This window comes from Xenopus laevis, chromosome 4S, assembly GCF_017654675.1.
Source record: "Xenopus laevis strain J_2021 chromosome 4S, Xenopus_laevis_v10.1, whole genome shotgun sequence".
Classification (NCBI taxonomy): Eukaryota; Metazoa; Chordata; class Amphibia; order Anura; family Pipidae; genus Xenopus; species Xenopus laevis.
This window is the reverse complement of record NC_054378.1, coordinates 103,980,239-104,000,098: the sequence shown is the minus strand read 5'-3', so window position 1 is coordinate 104,000,098 and position 19,860 is coordinate 103,980,239. Positions and strand designations below refer to the sequence as shown.

At 39.4% G+C, this 19,860-nt stretch overlaps 1 protein-coding gene across 9 annotated transcripts in view; it reads right to left on the bottom strand.

The window, feature by feature from the left end:
- Positions 1–19,860, bottom strand: part of atp2b4.S (ATPase, Ca++ transporting, plasma membrane 4 S homeolog) — a 199,373-nt gene that overhangs the window by 16,075 nt on the left and 163,438 nt on the right. For all 9 annotated transcript variants that reach the window (XM_041561674.1, XM_041561673.1, XM_041561675.1 and 6 more), the window contains 8 exons: positions 13,550–13,791; positions 12,923–13,157; positions 12,182–12,361; positions 11,306–11,393; positions 10,867–10,973; positions 9,338–9,529; positions 2,942–3,155; positions 1,743–1,954 (listed from right to left, as the gene is read on the bottom strand). In XM_041561674.1, the coding sequence (XP_041417608.1) occupies positions 1,743–1,954; positions 2,942–3,155; positions 9,338–9,529; positions 10,867–10,973; positions 11,306–11,393; positions 12,182–12,361; positions 12,923–13,157; positions 13,550–13,791 (1,470 nt within the window). The remainder of the gene's footprint in view (positions 1–1,742; positions 1,955–2,941; positions 3,156–9,337; positions 9,530–10,866; positions 10,974–11,305; positions 11,394–12,181; positions 12,362–12,922; positions 13,158–13,549; positions 13,792–19,860) is intronic.

Sequence of the window (19,860 nt, the reverse complement as noted above, 5' to 3'; positions counted from 1 at the left end):
GGCCCCTCCATAATGAATTGGCAGCTTACTGACTTACGTATGGGCTTCTACAATTCTGGCTGAAAATGAACCGAGCATATTGGTAGCCAAATCAGGTAGAGCTGATCTTTTTTGACCTTGTCAAATGAGTGAGTTTTACAGTGTATGCCTTGCTTAAGAAAGAGGGATGGATGTGAAATTGTGCAATTCTTCCCCTGAAGTGGCTGAACTGTCAGATACATTGAACAGTTGGATTCCTTTTTAGCAAATTATACAATACAATATTTCTAATATTAATACTAGTACAATATTGATTTCAGATGCAAAGAACACAATTTCTTACCCTCACTTCCCCTAAAACTGTCTGTCTCCACCCTTAAATACTTCCTAAATGCTTCAAAATTAACATTTAGATAACAAAACAGATAAATTATGGGACATGAGAACCAGCAATAAGGTAATAATGTTTTTTATCCCTTTAGGGAAAAATATCTTGTTTATTACTAAGCATAGTTATAGAATGGTTAGTAGGGATGGGCAAATTTGACCTGTTTAGTTTCGCCAAAAAATGCCTCCGGTGAAATGTCACCGCCCATTAATGTCTATGGGCATCAAAATTTTTTTGATGCGCGACTTTTTTTTTATTTACTCACAACGCCATACAAGTCTGTGGGTGTAATTTTTGCGGCGAAACAAGGCGAAAAAATTGGCCCATCCCTAATGGGTAGACCATGCAGAATCTGTATAATAACAAAGGTAAGATGCACTCTTTATTCTTACCACTTTATATGTGGCGGTCAGTGGTATTACTATAGTGGAGGCAGACTCACAGTCAAGGGGGGTGGGTGGAACAGGGGGGCCAGCTTCCTCTTTAACATTAAAATTAGGATATTTTGGATTCGGTCGACCCCCGAATCCTTCGCTACAGATTTCTGAATCTTTCTGCTGGGCAGAAGGAATTAGCAGATTCAAAATCCTGCTGAAAAAGGCTGAATCCTGGCCGAATCCTTCGGTGCAACCATAATTAAAATCCCCCCTCTTGTTACTCTTCTCCTTTAAATTGTTGCGTGTGCGGGGGAGGGGGTAGAAGAAGTTGTGTGTGCCCCTTAGAAGTTTTTACATGGCGGGGTGCCTGGTATGCTATTGTTACGTGCTGCTTGTGTTTTAGCCCCTAAGCTGAAGAAAGGAAAACTAAACCCTCTTTCTAATAAAAACCCCTACCCTGCATAGTCTCACCCTCCCTGCTCCCCCCCTGCGCTGATTCTGCAACAAGTGGTAATTACTGGCAGGGCAGGGGTTTTTATTAGAAAGAGGGGTTAAGGTGGCCATACACGGATAGATCCGCTCGTTTGGCGATGTCGCCAAACGAGCGGATCTCCCTCCGATATGCCCACCTTGAGGGCAATATCGGGCTGATCCGATCGTGGGCCCTAGGGCCCAACGATCGGATCCTAGCGTTCGCCAAACGGGCGGTCGGATCGCGGGACCGCATCAACGAACAGATGCGGCCGCGATCCGACGGGATTTTTAACCCCATCCGATCGAGATCTGGCCGACTTTCGGCCAGATCTCGATCGGGGAAGCCCGTCGGGGGCCCCCATACACGGGCCAATAATCTGTATACGGGCCAATCTGCTGTATATATTGTATATATTCATATTATAGTATATTTTATATTTGTTCCTTGTGCTATAAATAGGATATTTAAACAGATAATGCACTACTGGTGAATAAAAGGTTGGTTGCTTCCACATAAATATTACCTGGATGGCAAATGTGCCCAACACGATTGCGCAAAAAATAGGGTTCCTGTATATGCCAGCAAAGACATTGCGCTCTCCGTGGATCTTGCGGGCATTGATTTCGTTAAAGAGCTGCATCATAACAAATGTGTTGAAGATGATGGTATAATGTTCTGAAGGTGGAGAATGTAGGGGGGCGTTTCTTCCGCTATCGATATTAAATATATTTTCGCCTTAAAATAAATGGATAACAGTGTTATAAGACAAGGATTTTCACACACACACACATTCTTTCCTTTGGTATCATTATATCAAAAAGTGTAGAATTCACTGTTATAGCTTGTGGGCTGGGCTCAGTTCCAAGAGTCAATGCGACCTGACCATATCAGTTCTTCCTAGCTGTAACCACAGAACGCTGCCCAAAGGCACTGCATTAGACATATACAAGCTCTTGTTATTCCCACGAATACAAAGGAATGAGACTACAGACAACTTTTTTATGCAATTACAAACAAAAAAAACCCCAAAAACCTCTAAAAACTCAAAAACCTCTAACAGCTTTGCAGTTTGCAAAGACAGCTCGACAACTTTTAGATGGAGTCGTTTTGTATTACAATTCTTAGTTTTTTTTAAAATGGATAAATATAACATTTTGCGTGGTTTCGAGTAATTTGTTAAATACACACTTTTTAGCAGTGAAAAAGTTGATTCTGGGAAATGAAAAAAATACAAATACCGTAATAGTTAATTGGCCCCTTAATGTTACTTCAGCAATGTCCTAGATTTATCAAGGGTGGAATGGAAAATTCAAATTTCGAATTTTTTTATGGTCAAAACTGTCGAATTCGACTAGGGAATGATTCAAATTCAAATTTTTTTAAAAATTCAAATTAGATTTTTTTAAGAACTTGAACTCGACTATTCATCACCAAAAACCTGCCGAATAGCTGTTTCAGTCAATGGGAAAAGTCCTGGGATCAATGTGGAGTTGTTTGCAGCCTTCCTGACATTCAAGTTTTTTTCTGAGTTGGGTTTTAAAAATTTGAATTCGGTCTGAATTCGATTCGAGTTTTCAATCCTATTCACAAATTCGATTTCTTCATAAATTTTGATTGGTCGAATTTCGAGTTTTTAAAAACTCCCATGAATTCGAAATTCTACCCTTGATAAATCTGCCCATAAATCTTTCACATAAAGAGGTTTCCCTTTCACAGACGTACCAGCAAATAACAGGGTGAATATAAGGGTAAGCTGGTATACTGCATGGCCCAGGATATTTTTCGTCATGGTCTGAGAAATGAGGGGCTTGTTCCTTCCGTAAGGTTTCCGTAGGAGAAGAGACTCTGTGGGGGGTTCTGTCGCCAGGGCAAGAGAGGCAAATGTGTCCATAATAAGGTTAACCCACAACATCTGCACGGCTTTCAGTGGAGAGTCCTGGGAAAAGAATGCAAAGAACTGAGAATGGTGTTCACGTTGGCAGTAAATATCAATATGATTATTACCAGCAGAATATACTGTAATTGTGTGTTGTAGAGGTGTGGTTTCAATGTGAGTTTCTAGCGGTAGATGGCAGCCAAGCACCTCTCCTAGAAGTACTATAATAAAGCATGATTTTTGGATTAATTTTACTTTTGGTGGATAAACTGCAAATTGTACCCTTTGTACCACTTGTGATTTAGAATATTAGTGCCTTTACAAGTTAAAGCAGTGCTTCTCAAACTGCAGTGCTGGCTGCCCAGATTGGATTGGAACACTGGCAAAGGGGACTTATAGTGAGGTATTAGGGAGAATGCAGTTTTGCTTTCCTATATATACCTGAAAGCCCAGCTTGACGGTCAATTAGGGTGAAGTTTATGGTGAACACTTATTTACTACTTATTTACTTATTTACTTAAGCACAACAGGCCTGAGAGTTGATGAGAATTGTGAACTTATTTTGATTTCAACGTAATGGTTGTCAGACTTTTTTGGCTCAAGCTCCCCATAGAGGTCAAACTTTTGGTCTGGGTTTCCTTGGCTCATACCAAAGTAACAAATATAGGATAACATTGATGTATCAGCTAGGGATGCACCAAATCCACTATTTGGGATTTGGCCGAATCCCTGAATCCTTGGTGAAAAATTCGGCCGAATACCGAACCGAATCCGAATTTGCATATGCAAATTAGGGACAGGAAAGGAAAAAGTGGAAAAAAATCTTCGTTTGTAACGAAAAGTCACGTGATTCCCCTACCTGCCCCTAATTTACATATGCAAATTAGGATTAGGATTCAGTTCGGCCAGGCAGAAGGATTCCGCCGAATCCGAATCCTGCTGAAAAAGGCCGAATCCCAGATTCGGTGCATCCCTGGTATCAGCCATAATTCCAAAAATAAGTTCACAATTCTCATCAACTCTCAGGTCTGTTGTGCTTTTTAAATCTAACTTGGAACTTCCTAATTATTCCAAAAACTTTTCTCTAAAGCCAATAGAAGTAAGATTAAAGGGACACTTCATCCTGGCCAACAAAACAGCCTTTTAATTGGACTACCGTATGTCCTTGGTCTATTTTAAGTTGTCCTGCAGTCTCTTATTTTAGGCAATAATGGGTATCACTTTAATTCCTCTCCTCTGCTGAAAATGCTGAGCACTGCACATAGTATAATATGATTAATGAGCTATTACACAACCATAGGCTGTGATCAGCTGGGAATATTAAATATATCTTACTGTTGGTGGCTGTTATAGGCTTTACTTTGCCTTATTGTTTTAGGTCGATATGATGATTCAGGACATTAGTCAAGGTTGTTTTTTGTATTAATTGCCTTTGTAGCTAAAGGGGTACAGAAGAAGTTTTTCATATACATATATATATATATATATATATATATATATATATATATATATATATATATATATATATATATATATATATATATATATATATATATATATATATATATATATATATATATATATATATATATATATATATATATATACACATATCTTATGCTTGGGAAGGGATGGGCTGGATTTATATATAAAATTAAATGACAAGGTTGCCAGGCCTGTTTATGCCAAACAGGGTCATCTACAAAGAGGTCAACAAAATCCCGCAAGTATTAAGGATTCCCATGGGGTTGTGGGTAAGTTTACCTGTGGGACTCGGGTCCTAATACACAACGAATGATGTTTTGGAAGGAAGGCAATTAGGAGATGTGCCATATTAGCTGGAATCTCAAGGCACACAAGGGATTTACAAGGTAGAGTTTGAGAAGGGGACGGATAATTCTGTACCCTGTGCCCATCAATATGGATGCCCCCTTACAAAAGGCAATGAAATGATACAGGAGAAGTTCTATATCTTGTGCACATGAGCCCACTATTCCAAGATATGTTACTATAATTATGAATAATTTCCTGACAATCAGGAATGTATTCGTTTTTAAAGGAACATTGATCCGATACATTATTTATTGAAAACTGCCACTCTGCATATACTTTCTTTGTTATGTCACATTAGGAGATGTCTTTAGACATAACATTAGTTCCTTTTTAAGAGGGACAAGATATATATTTAAGGCTAACACTAGGTGGCACTTCAGTACTGCACAAATAAAACAGTAACCTGTCTTTTATTGATCTATAGATATGTGTGTGTATATATATATATATATATATATATATATATATATATATATATATATATATATATATATATATATATATATATATATATATATATATATATATATATATATATATATATATATATATATATATATATATATATATGTCCTCTGAACATCTTGGCAAGGTAGACTAGCTATTCAGCCATTCCCTATTAGTGTACTTACAGTGTATGTACTTATTTTCTGCTATTAAGGTGATGTATGCATGATGAATGTACTTGAATTGGCAGAGCTTGTGCATTAAAGTCTTCTAAATTGAACTGAACCAACAATCTAATAAAATTAGGTAGCAAGTTAGGAGACTTGCTGTGGCTTACTTCAAGTCAACCGCTTTCCATTGGCTATTACATCGGCGTGCACGGAATCGCAAATCGGTGTGTGCGCATGCACGGAAGTGCAAATTGGAGTGTGGTTGCGCAAGAAGACACGGAAATGCCACACTTAGTCGGAGAGAGGGGACCGGACATGGGGAAGGTGACAGAGCAGGTTCATGCCTGGTGCCCCCCCCCAGCATGTGCCTACCCCTAGTTAGCTCTTTGCCCAGGTTGGCATTCAAAATAGGCCCTGGTATTTCAAGTGCCCACTAAATAGTGACTGTTTATGGCATCTTACAGCTGGTATTTTCCAGAATCCACAGATTGCGAGCCAGGTCCCTGCTCTATGGCAGGCGGTAAGTATCTGATGCAAGGTACAGAGTGCAGCTACACCCCAGATAGAAGTGCTCTATTAATGAGTAGGGATGCACCAAATCCACTATTTTGAATTCGGATGAACCCCTGAATCCTTTGCGAAAGATTCGGGCTTAAACCGAACCAAATCCAAATCCTAGTTTGCTTATGCAAATTAGGGGTGGGAAGGGGAAAACATTTTTTTACTTTCTTGTTTTGTGACAAAAAGTCACGAGATTTCCCTCCCCGTCCCGAATTTGCATATGCAAATTAAGGTGTGGATTTGGTTCGGCCGTGCAAAAGTATTCGGCAGAATCCGAATCCTGCTAAAAAAGACAGAATCCTGGCCGAATCCTGAATTCGGTGCATCCATACTAATGAGCACTATGAGTTGTGTTCTTTTGCACCCCCTTAGTGATCTTGTGCCTCCATCAAGGGTCCCCAACCTTTTTACCCGTTAGTCACATTCAATTGTAAAATGAGTTGGAGAGCAACACAAGCATCAGTAAAGAGTAAAGAGACCCTGGGAGTGCCAAATAAGTGCTGTAATTTGTTATTTGGTAGGACGTATGTGGACTGTCAGACACATGAGACTGTATTTGGCTGTACACCTGGTTTTTATGCAACCAAAACTTGCCTCCAAACCAGGAATTAAAACAAATTAGCACTTGCTTTGAGGCCATTGAGAGAAACATCAAAGGGGTTGGTGAGCAACATGTTGCACACAAGACACTGGTTGGGGATCACTGGTCTAGACAAATAACTCTTACTCCTATATCTACAATACTGTGAGCATTCACAGACCCAATGCATCTTGCAATTATTCCTGCTAATTTGTGTCTGCACTGGTAAACAGTATGTAGCTGTGGCATGTGCTGTTATGTGGGTGCCTGCTCTTACTATGCAGTTTCACCATCCCTACCCCCCTAGAATGCTTCTTTACAGCCACACATCTCTGCTCTTACAGTACATTACAGCCAAGCATGTCTGCGGTTACAGGACATTAGAGTAATTGTCAGCTTTTCTTAAAGGAGAAGGAAAGGTTAAAAGTAAGTACACTTTATCAGAAAGGTCTATATAAATACACCAGTAAACCCTCAAAATAATGCTGCTCTGAGTCCTCTGTCAAGGAAACACTGCATTTCTGTCCTTCTATTATGTACACATGGGCTTCTGTATCAGACTTCCTGTTTTCATCTTAAAGAGGACCTGTCACCTTGAGACATCATTAATATAAATCTTTTCCCTCCTTAGGTTAACCCTTTAGTCAGCTGTTTTTGTCTATATCTGAAATGTATTAGAAAATATCCTACATGTATAAAGGGTTTCATAGGCGCTGCCATCTTGAAACAGGACCCCTCTGTTTTCTTGGTGTGGGCTGTGCCAAACTGCCAATGCTTAGCCATAGAGTACGCTCGGTGATAAGACAGGCTCTGCACCACTCATGTCACACCAGGACTTGATATTCTGTTTGGATTGTTTGAAACACCTTCTGTATTAGTACATTGTGTGGGCTACTTTTAAAAATCTAAATAAACTAGGACATTTCCGAAACGCTAAAAACTACTAAGAACGTGCAGTCCTTTGGGGCTCAATTATAAACAAAGTGTACAAAATAAAAAATAGCAATCTTTAAAATGTTTGTGTAAAAGTATAAATGTAATGTAAGTGTATGTAAGTGTCTAAAAACTTGCACTTACTGTTTCTTGGAGCAGGAACTTGGCCCTGCAACATGACAGCCCCCCAGCCTCATTGCCCAGGGGTCTGTTATTCCTCCCCACTCTCTGTGGAAGTGGCAGAAGCCACCGACGCAGAGAGAACAGCTCGGTTGCTGAAGAACATACAGAACATTAGAGCATTTGCCTGCCAGCGGGCAAAGGGTTAAATACTTATTTTTTTTATATATTTATTTTTTGTATTAAATAGATATTGATATTCTGAGACAATTTGCAATTGGTTTTCATTATTTATTATTGTGGTTTTTTTAGCTTTTTATTTAGCAGCTTTCCAGTTTGCAATTTCAGCAATCTGGTTGCTAAGGTGCAATTTACCCTAGCAACTATGCACTGATTTAAACAAGAGACTGGAACATGGCTAGGAGAGCATCTGAATATAAAGATGAATAAAACAGTAGCATTAACAATAAATTTGTAGCCATACAGAGCATTTGATTTTTAGATGGGGTCAGTGATATACCCAGCCCTGTGTGCTATCAGTCTTAGCTGCTGTAGGTGTGTGGCTCTTGTGGGGAAGAGTGGCATACAATATGAATGAATCTGTGTGAATCTTTGTGTAATATAACATAAACAGATAAAAACACTGCTGGGATTTAGGGTTAAATACAAAAATACAGCCACCAGGAGGGAGTGTGTGAATGGTAAATTAACCTATTGTCAAGATTACAGTAATTTAACATACTTAGTAATTGTACATAAAGAGCAGAAAGCAGCAGCTCTGTGGTTAAACTTTACTCCTGCTTTGTAATGCGGCAAACAAACGTAGCTCCTTATGTGAAACCTGACACCCCCACCCTCCTCGGTGCTGATAAACATGGGGGTGTCCGTGCTTCCCTGCTGTTTGCTGTTGTTCTTGCTATGGCTGACTCGGTGACTCCTAAACTACGATAAAATTCACACATGGAGTCCAGCAGCTCCCTGACAACTGCAGAAACTGGGGATATCGCAAGAGAAGTCTGCAGGGCTGATTCTACCCATGATGCATTGCTCTCACGACTTTCAGTAAAGTCGGGCTTCAGTGAGGATCATGTGGACATTTTCAAAAGTAGTTCTAAACTGGTTTTTAGTGAGATTTGATTGAAATAAATGTGTTATAAATGAGTTTTGTGGTTCTTTTTAATAGTCTTATTACCTTCCTAGTGTTAACACAATGGTGACAGGTTTCCTTTAAACCTCCAGGGCATGGGCTTGAGCATGTTCAGTTTGCTCCTCTTTCCCCTCTCCCCTCCCTGCTGTAATTTGAGCCCAGAGCTATGAGTGAGCAGGGAGAGACTCAGGCAGGAAGTGATGTCACACCAAGCTAATATGGCAGCTGCTATCCCAAACAAACAGAGACAGTGTCTAGAGCTGTTGACTCGGGTATGGTAAAGCATTCTACCGATTAAATATAACATTCTAGCTTGCATTATCTATTGGCAATAAACTGCATTGGTAGCTTACCTTCTCCTATTAACACTACATTACAACTTTTCATGCCTGCAAATTATGGGAAGTTTTGTATTATCCAGCCTATACATATACATTAAATGTGTCAGTACCTGTGTAATGCAGGCCCCAGTAAATGCTACAATGACAGCCACCACATTCACCGTTAACTGGAACTGCAGGAATTTGGAGATGCTGTCGTACACATTGCGGCCCCACATTACAGCTTTCACAATGCTGCTGAAGTTATCATCTGTGAGAATAATGTCAGAAGCTTCCTTTGCAACATCTGTGCCTGCGATTCCCTGAATGGAAGAAAGAGAGACAGAGCATTATACAGCTTGAATAGGATTAAATTTAGTACTAGGCCAATCTCTCCTTTAAAGCCAGGTATCTGAAATGCACCAAATTAGCCAAAACCTAATGTTATCACATCTTTCTGTGATGAGATCTAACAACATAGGAAGCAGACTCTTCAGCTGCTGGAGGAAGGGCTGGGAATATAGGGGCAAATTCACTAAGAATCGTAGTTGCGCCAGGTGCAACTTCGCTGCACTACGCCGCACTTTGCCACACTTCGCCAGGCGTAGTTTCGCCAGCGCTCCGCAAATTCACTAAAATCCGAAGTTGCGCACAGGGGTAGCGTAAGGTTGCGAAGTTGCGCTAGCGTTAATTCGCTAAGCGAAGCGAAGTTACGCTAGCGATGGTTAATTTGCATACGGCGCCAAATTCAAATTTCAATGTAGGAATACGTAGAATTACTACAAATGCCTGGGAAACCTTCAAAACATCAAATAAAAATTTGTTTTTGCCCTACACATGTGCCCACTGTATAGTTAAGTTGCCATGAGTTAGGAAATGTAGGGGGGAAGGAGGGGAGCCCCAAAAATTTTTTCGATCTTTTTCAGCCTATCACCCATAATATAGAAAAAACGCCAGCATTTTTTGGGGACTTAGAAAAAATTTGACCTTTTTTTTGAAGCAATCCCTATCTACTCTATTGCGCTTCGCCTGGTCTGAGGTGGGAAGGAAGTCTAGCGTAAAAGGTAGCGTTCAGAACACTGCGCGCATTAGTGAATTAGCGTAGTTAAGTCCGTAGCGAAAATTCGCCAGGCGTAAGGGTGCGAAGTAACACTAGCGAATTTACGCCAGCGTTCGTTAGTGAATTTGTGAAGCAACGAAAATGTCCAACGCTAGCGAATTGACGCTAGCGTTCGGCGCTTAGTGAATTTGCCCCATTGAGTGCAGTTTACCTTTATGGAATCCTTAAAAGATTTTAATGGGGCGACAGTTTCTAAGCTTTGATAGTAAATCTTAAAGACCCATAAAGATGGAAGTGTATTATAGAGCTGGCAAACAGCTTTGGGATCTCCAAACATAAAACAGAGACAAGACTTTTGTACCCCAAAGCCTGTTCAGTTTTCTACACTATGTAGCTTTTACCTTTTTAAATGTAGAAAGGCACCATATTGCCCTGCAGAAAGGGATTTCTGAAAACTGATATGGGAATTATATGGAAGAGGAAGAACAATCAAAGCTGCACAGCAGTACCCTTTTCTCATAATAAAGAGCTGCACCTTAGGTGATACCAACACACTGCCCTTCATACAATCATGATGTGCTGGGAATATTAGTGCCATACCATGGCAAACCCCACGTCTGCTTTCTTCAGAGCTGGTCCGTCATTTGTTCCATCTCCAGTCACTGCAACCACTTGCCTCTGCTCAACCTGGGTGCTGTCTATGATTCCTACAGACACAAACATAGATTTCACCTCATTTAGAAGCTTTGCTACATGATGTGCCTAGTTTGGTTTTAGTGCTGTTTGGAATGTGCATAGAATTTAATTTGTAGATGAAATGTCCCAAATTGTTCTGACTCTACCAACACTTCTGTCCAGCCAAGAGCTAAAACTATTAGAGCAACTCCCCACGTTTAGATGATCAGAAGTGTCACACCCTTGCACAACAGCATTTGTAACTGCAGATTATGGATTGGTCAACAGCTTTTTGAGGGGTAGAATGTAAGAATTAGAAAATATTGTTTTCATTTGTCCTTGCTTTAGCTTTAAGGATAAGTACCTTTCACCAGTGTATGTTTGTCAGTAGGCGAGGAGCGGGCCAGAACCCGGAGCTTGGGCCAAATCTTATCAATCCGTTCTTGTTCGACCTAGAAGTAAATGTGAAAATTATCAACAGAGAAACCATTACAGCTCTTGTTTTAGCAATAAAATGTTTCACAAGCTGTTTCAATGTAAGTTAACAATAGAATCCTCACTGGGAGAAAAATGCTGTTTTTGTAAGAAAATGCCCCTTGCAAATGCTGGGTAGTACAGGTTGCTATGTTTTTAACCCACAATGCATCATATTTTCCCACAATTGCAGAGTAATTGCAGCCTTAATGTGGCAAAAAATAGTGCAGCACTTTAATGCTATGAATGAAGTTCAGGCTACAATCTATAGTCAGGCTGCTGTTCGAACCCTCAAAGGAGGTAGTTCCATTGTTCCGCTACTCGTCATTAGCGCGCCGCATGTGATTCAGAAGAGAAGGCAGGGCAGAAACATCAGCGCAAGCGTGAATATATCGAATTGCAAGGATTGGCTTTAGATACATACCTTTAATGAATGCCATTTTTTTGCAGCAAACGTTGGGGTATATTATCAAAGAGTGAAGTTAAAGATCGCCACTAGAGGGAAATACCGCCTCTCTCCATTAATTTCTATTGGATTTTTAAAGGTGTATTTATCAAAGGGTGAAAGTTCACTATTTGGTAAATAAGCTTTTAAAAATTCCATAGAAATTAATGGAGAGAGGAGGTATTTCAAGCTAGTAGATTGTGGCGATCTTTAACTTCACTCTTTGATAAATATACCACTATGTGTGATCCCGATTGCAATGAACGCTCATAAAGGAGCACTTATATCTTTATATTTTGTCATGGGACCTAGGAAACTCACCTCGCCCTTCTCATTGTGTATCCTTCTGTTAAACTCCTTTCCATCAATGCAGAGAAAATCCTCTCCGGGATGTATAATACCGCACTTAATGGCAATGGCACGGGCAGTATTAATGTTATCGCCAGTCACCATGCGGACCGTGATACCAGCCCGCTGGCATTTTCTTATGGCCTCTGGTACCTATACATAACAAAGCAAATATCTAGCTTTAAATTTTGACCTTAATGCGAATAGCAAGCATTGTATTTTCTTAGCATGAATACATCTTTATCCTTGTATTCCAATTACAATGCTCCAAAAAACTTGCAATCTGTGTCGCTCAGAAGCCAACTGCATTTTAAGAAAATTAAATTATAATAGTGTATTTTTTGTTATTAGGAGGATATTATTAGCAGAGGCACCACATAACAGTGGGCCTTACCAAGAATAGACTTTCAAATAGGGTTGGACTGGCCCACTGGGATACTGGGAAAAAATCCCATTGGGCCATAATCCTCTTGGGTCCTCCTGCACCCACATGCCTGCAACCCGCACACAACTTTGGAAAGATTTTGTGAAAAGATAAAAGATGACAGTGTGTTCCACGGTACAGGTGGTTGGCCATGGATACTCTGCATTCCAGCTACACAAACGTTAAACGTTAGACTTTTCATTACGTTTTATAAATATTTTTGAATAGGATGAATAAAATACTGTAGTTCATCTATGGCTGTCTGTGAACAAATGACAAGCATATCTTACCTCTGGCCTGACTGGATCCTCAATACCAACTACAGCAATGCATGTCAGATCAGTGACAATGTCATTTTCATTGTCCCAGTCAGGCTCTGGGCTCATGGGAAAATCTCGGTAAGCGATACAGATGGTTCGAAGTCCATCGCATGCCATGGGCTCTATCACACTTTTTACCATGTCATCACGGTCTCTAGGTCTAAAAATCCGTGGTTCGCCAGCCTCATTTAAAATTCTAGAACATCTGAAAACGTATGAAAGGGACATTGTTATAAATTGTTAGTCAGTGTGCAAATTATAGTTCATTTTCGTAGAAGGTCATGTATCTCTCTGTGTTCCACTAGGGCAGTGGTTGTCAAACTTTTTCAGTTCAAGCTTCCTTAAATGTCCAACCCTTTGGTCAGGATCCCACTTTACTTATGAATAGAGTACAGATATAGAAAAAGATCATTCAGCAATAGTTCCAAGGGTACACGGTCACCCTTAATCTCAAGATGGGCTTTTACTTGTATCTAGAAGAGCAAATGGCCTTTACGCCTAATTCTCACCAAAACTGGCCTTCAGGCTGTCCCCCATGCCAAAGTCATTCCAGGTGGGGCAGACTCATGAATTGGACTAAAAATGAAGGTGACTTACTTTTTTAGGATAATCTCAGAAGCACCTTTGCTGTACATTCGGAAGCTGCCATCATCTAGTTTAACAACAGTGCTCATGGATTTTCTGACTGAGTTGAAGGTGTACACTTTGTAAAGTTTCTCCTCTGGAATCTGATTCCTTACTACTTGGTAATCTCTCTTCAAGTCCAAGACAAACCCCAGCAAACCGCACTCTGTTTTGTTCCCAACTTGCCGTGGAAGCCCCCCATCTTTGTCTGCAGGCTACAAGGGAAAACAGAGCAAAAGATTTTAGAAGTCATTGTACCTTCTGTATTGTTTAAAGGAAAACTTTACCCCCAATATTAATATTTAAGCAACAGTGGCATATTAAAGAATCCTACCAAACTGGAATATATATATATAAAAGGCCCTGGACAGGGCCAAAACGTTAGTCCTATGCTGTGTTATTTTCAATTAAACCTTTTTCATATTTTTAAGCCCTGAGAGTGCTGATCCTCTTTGGATGGATGGAGATATTATATTGATCGTGCACCCAGGCAAACAAACACTTTATTCGAGAGTGCTGGCTCTTCGCTGGTTTTATATATATATATATATGTATATATATATAGTAAATATATATAGTAAATATTGTCCTTTTACATCTCTTGCCTTGAACCACCATTTCGTGATGGTCTCTGTGCTGCCTCAGAGATCACCTGACCAGAAATACTACAACACTAACTGTAACAGGAAGAAGTGTGGAAGCAAAAGACACAACTCTGAACTAACATGTATGCTTTATTTGGAATGTTTGTGTGCACTGTGAATCCTACGATCCCAGGGGGTGGCCCTTATTTTTTAAAATGGCAATTTTCTATTTAGGATTACCCATTGGCACATACTACTAAAAACTTATATTATTATGAAAATGGTTTATTTACATAAAGCAGGGTTTTACACATGAGCTTTTTTATGCAATTTATTTTAAAACCATTGTTCAGGGGGGGTATAGTTTGCCTTTAATGTCTTCAAAACCAGCCTTAGCATCACTTTTATCCAATAAAGCCCTATACATGCCTACTAAACTACCATATAATTAATAGGCATTTGTAGTAATTTATCACACATGTGAATTATCCGATCACTACAAAACGTTTTGGGTGTATGTAGTGCCTGGTTGCCCTGCTGCCCACTGACTCCAGGAGGCTAGTGATCAGTGCCATCAAGAGGCTTAGTTTCCCTTTGGTTCTCTAAATCTTGCCCATATGGAACATACAATTAATTTTCTATGCTTGGTATGTGGCTATTATTTCCTTTTACATCTTGCTGCAATAAAAACCTGAGCATTCTGCCGTGCTTTATGGCAAGCACTGTTGTCATTGCACTGTTTTACACCATTCCATTGGAAACGGCTTCACCAGAAACGACTAAACACAAGATTCAGTTTAGTTGGGTCCAACTTTCAAAAGAAAGCACACCAACCAATGAAAACTGAGATCCCATCAGATGGATGTAAGATAAAAGTGCACAAAGTATCCATGTCACTCCATAGAGAGAAAAAAGGTTGTGGCACTTTCATGTAGGCGGGGCAGTGATGTCCTGTGGGTGGGATCTGGGAGATAGACATGGTGGGAATGGGGAATGGAATGGATGTAAGTGCTGGAATTGATATATCTTTCTTTGCTGATGTTTTATGGCAACCCCATCCATATTTTTTCAGTGTGATTAAGCATGTTTTTCAACTATCACATGACAGTTGATGTGCTCAACTGCACAGTTAGAAATTATATCCTAACTTCAGTGAAGACCGTGAAGGCAAACCTTCAATTAAAGGAACAGTAACATCAACAAATGAAAGTGTATCAAAGTAATTAAGACATAATATACTGTTGCCCAGCACTGGTAAAACCGGAGTGCTTGCTTCAGAAAGACTGCTATATTTTATATAAATAAGCTGCTGTGTAGCCGTGGGGGCAGCCATTCAAGCTGGAACAAAAGGAGAAAAGGCACAGGTTGCATAGCTGATAACAGATAAAACACCATTGTATTGGACAGGGCTTATCTGTTATCTGCTGTGTAACCTGTGCCTTTTCTCCTTTTGTTCCATCTTGAATGGCTGCCCCCATGGCTACACAGCAACGTGTTTATTTAAGTTATAGCAGTTTCAGAAGCAAACTCACAACTTTTACCAGTGCAGGGCAACACTTCATTATATTCCAAATACTTGAAAACTTTTAACTTTTATTTTTTGGTGTTACTGTCCTTTAAGTCCTAGGGGAGCATGAAACATGTATCATAATAATACTTTTTTGATACCACTTCTGGTAATGTGAAGCTTCAAGTGGATTACAGGTTGTGGAAAATCCAACCTAAAGTATTGATGTACGGCATCTTGATATGGTAGATGTGCGCTTCTATGTTGCAGAAAATGAGACAAGCTATATAATCATCACAATATGTGTTTTTGCAAATTAACTTTCTACAGCAGTTGGTCGCACAACAATTAAAGCCATTAATTTCAGCGAGACTAATTCTGTTCTGCTGAGGCTTGCATGACAAATGTGGTCTCCCTAAGGAGAAGCTCAGTAGAACTGGACTGTCCTCAGCATGCTGCAAAAGTAATAAATCAATTCCAATCTGCCTACATAAAACAGTATGTAAGGTAATAGGAAAAGCCACAAGGATTCTGTAGGACCTGCAGATGATTTCAAAGGAAAGAAGCTGAACCTAAACAAACTGAAACAGATAAGCCAATAATAAGTGAATCTTTACAAAACTAGCGAGACAAAGAGAAAGCCGACTTATTAAATTGTTGATGACAAGCTACAACTCACTTTTATTGCCCTTCCTCTTCAATCTTTGTTAGCTGCCATATACTAAAAATCAATAAAAACTATTTTTAAAGAAAAGAAAACCATTTGGAAACCAAGTGATAGTGGAGAACTAAACCCCCAAAAATGAATATGGCTAGAAATGCTGTATTGTACATACTAAACTTACTGTTCCAGTCCAGAGGTTCAGCAACCCTGTAACAGTAATGATTCAGGTCTTCAAAATTGTTGGATCTTGTTGGGACCTTTTTTTTGGTCAGTGACACTGCACATGCTCAGTTTAGTCTGGGCAGCTGTTGAAAAGCTAAGCTTAGGAGTCAATGATCAAGCAGAAACTGAGGTTTCTGCCATAGAAGGGCAAATTATTAATTGATTCTGATGCAAAATGTGCTTGTTTCTGAGCTGCCATGTAATGTGTAAAGAAGTTAGTACTTAAAGGGATCCTGTCATCGGAAAACATGTTTTTTTCAAAACGCATCAGTTAATAGTGCTACTCCAGCAGAATTCTGCACTGAAATTCATTTCTCAAAAGAGCAAACAGATTTTTATATATTCAATTTTGAAATCTGACATGGGGCTAGACATTTTGGCAATTTCCCAGCTGCCCCATGTCATGTGACTTGTGCCTGCACTTTAGGAGAGAAATGCTTTCTGGCAGGCTGCTGTTTTTCCTTCTCAATGTAACTGAATGTGTCTCAGTGGGACATGGGTTTTTACTATTGAGTGTTGTTCTTAGATCTACCAGGCAGCTGTTATCTTGTGTTAGGGAGCTGCTATCTGTTACCTTCCCATTGTTCTTTTGTTTGGCTGCTGCAGTACAGCAGTAAAGAGTGATTGAAGTTTATCAGAGCACAAGTCACATGACTTGGGGCAGCTGGGAAATTGACAAAATGTCTAGCCCCATGTCAGATTTGAAAATTGAATATAAAAAAAACTGTTTGCTCTTTTGAGAAATGGATTGCAGTGCAGAATTCTGCTGGAGCAGCACTATTAACTGATTCATTTTGAAAAAACATTTTTTCCCATGACAGTATCCCTTTAAGGTGGCCATACACACAGATACACAGATTTTAATTTCGTACAATATTCGGTGTGTTTATGGTGGGAGACCTATTATTGGCATCAACTAATTGTATCAACAAAATTTAACATATTGTAACAGGTCAGATGCTTCTGGGTCATTGAGTCAGACGGAGACACTAGAGACAGATCATGAACCTTTAAACTTAAATTTTGGGAAAACTGTAAAAAGTAAATGATGGAATGCAATTGAAAAAAGTATTTGTTTATGGTAAACAATCTGAATACAACTGAACTGAAAAAAGTGTTTGGAAGGCGGACATCCCCTTTAAGAAAACCCCCAACACACTGCCATTTAGTGTATAACTTTCATTTATATTATTTTTGCCAAAGTGCATAACCTTGCATTTATCAACATTGAACCTCATTTTCCAGTTTGCTGCCCAGTTTTCCAATTAAGACAAATCACTCTGCAAAGTGGAACCTATAGTTCTGCACAATTTAGTATCATCTGCAAAAATAGAAACAGTACTTTCAATGCCCACCTCCAGGTCATTAATAAAGTTGAAAAGCGAAGGACCAAGTACAGAGCCCTGCGGTACTCTACTAAAAACACTGGTCCAATTAGAAAAGGTTCCATTTACCACCACTCTTTGTAATCTATCTTTTAGCCAGTTCTCTATCCAGGTACAAATACTATGTTCCAGTCCTTAATTTAACCAGATCACATCCACTGCCATCCCAGGATCTAGGTCCCTGCTCACCTTCTCATAAAAGGAAATTAAATTAGTCTCACATGATCTATTTAACATAAAACCATAGTATTATGATTTGTAATGAAGTCAAGTCTCTTATCCCTCTAGAATTTCTTCTAGCCTATTTCTCCTTTATTTTTAGCAAAACAGCACTCGACTGTGAAACTTTATGTTTAAAAAGCCTTTATTTCAGCTTTGGGCATCACCACAACGTTTCAGGCCATGCGGGGTTTTATCAAGCTTACTGACACTCCATGTGGGCTAGTGTATGTGGGGCAAACCAACGGACAGTCCGTGAGCGTATCAGGGAACATAAATCAGCTATCAATACAGGTAAAAAGGAACAGGCGGTGGCAGGGCATTTTATTGAGTGTGCACATAGGGTAAACCAACTAAAATTTCAGATAGTTGAGAGTATGGAAACTAAACAACGCAGAGGTAATAATTTAAAGGAATTGTTTTACAGAGAGGCATTCTGGATCCGCAAGTTGGAGACCTTGGAGCCATGGGGTCTCAATAAAGAATATGACTTGAGCCCTATTTTTAGATAATTATATTTACCTGAATTGTTTATTTAAAAAAAAACAATAACCTGTATTTTATTATAAAAATTTTTTAATGAGTTTTTATTCACTTATGTTTTAAAGATGTTGTTATATACACATGCTGTAGAATATTCACCCTAAGGTTTGAGCACCTACTTATAATATTTATATGGACATTGTGTTTGTTTTGTATTGTTACACTACTCTGATTGTTATGAGAGTTATAGTTGCATTTTGTAAATGACCACTAGATGGTGTTGGAGAGTATAAATTGCACGATTAATGGAGTGTCAGTAAGCTTGATAAAAGGCCGCATGGCCTGAAACATTGCGGTGATGCCCAAAGCTGAAATAAAGGCTTTTTAAACATAAAGTTTCACAGTCGGGTGCTGTTCTGCATACAAAGGTTGTCGTAATATCAGTGGAAAGTGGCCACTGAGGAACGTGCACCAATTCTCTAAAGGAGAGATAATCGATGTGCTGACTGCTCTTCCAAGATCCTTTAATTTTAGCTACAATTAGCTGCATGAAACAAAGCCACGTAGTTCCTGCAAGAACCCATAGATAGGATAGGTAAAAGGGCAAGTAAATATGATCTGGAAAGATTAGGGGCACCAGTTCATATTGCTATAATGCCAGGCGGTGCTGCTGGCACTGATTCTGCAGATACGGCCTGGAGCAGAACCAGTTACATGATCTTTCCACACCTCACTCCTCAATATGACCTTTTGTGTAGTTCATTTGAAAGCATAAAACTGGGCTTTGGTGACACAATGCTTCTGTAAGTGGTCTGATCTCTTAATCCAGGAATAGATGAGCAGTCAGTTCACATTGTACCCACTCTTGGATTCCCTTTTTTCTAAATTATTTATTAAAGAAGCTTCCACTCTGCAGAGCCATGAATTATAAAGGGCCAGTCAGTGCTAGGTGCTATCTCTGAGAGGACATTAGCACAGCCCTTGCTTTCCTCTTCTGTACCTAAACCTTTTTGAATTAAAAATGCAGTATTTTGAAATTCCTTATTGTATTTGCACTCTGAAAGAAACCCCAGTAGGAATTAGCATTTTTTTGAGTATGATGTTATAACCAGTGGCCATTAACTGATTCATGGCACAGTAAATGGAAATGTAATTACATTTGATGCCCAATTTTACGTAGTGGAACATAAATGCATAGATATGGGTTTCTAAAATGCTCT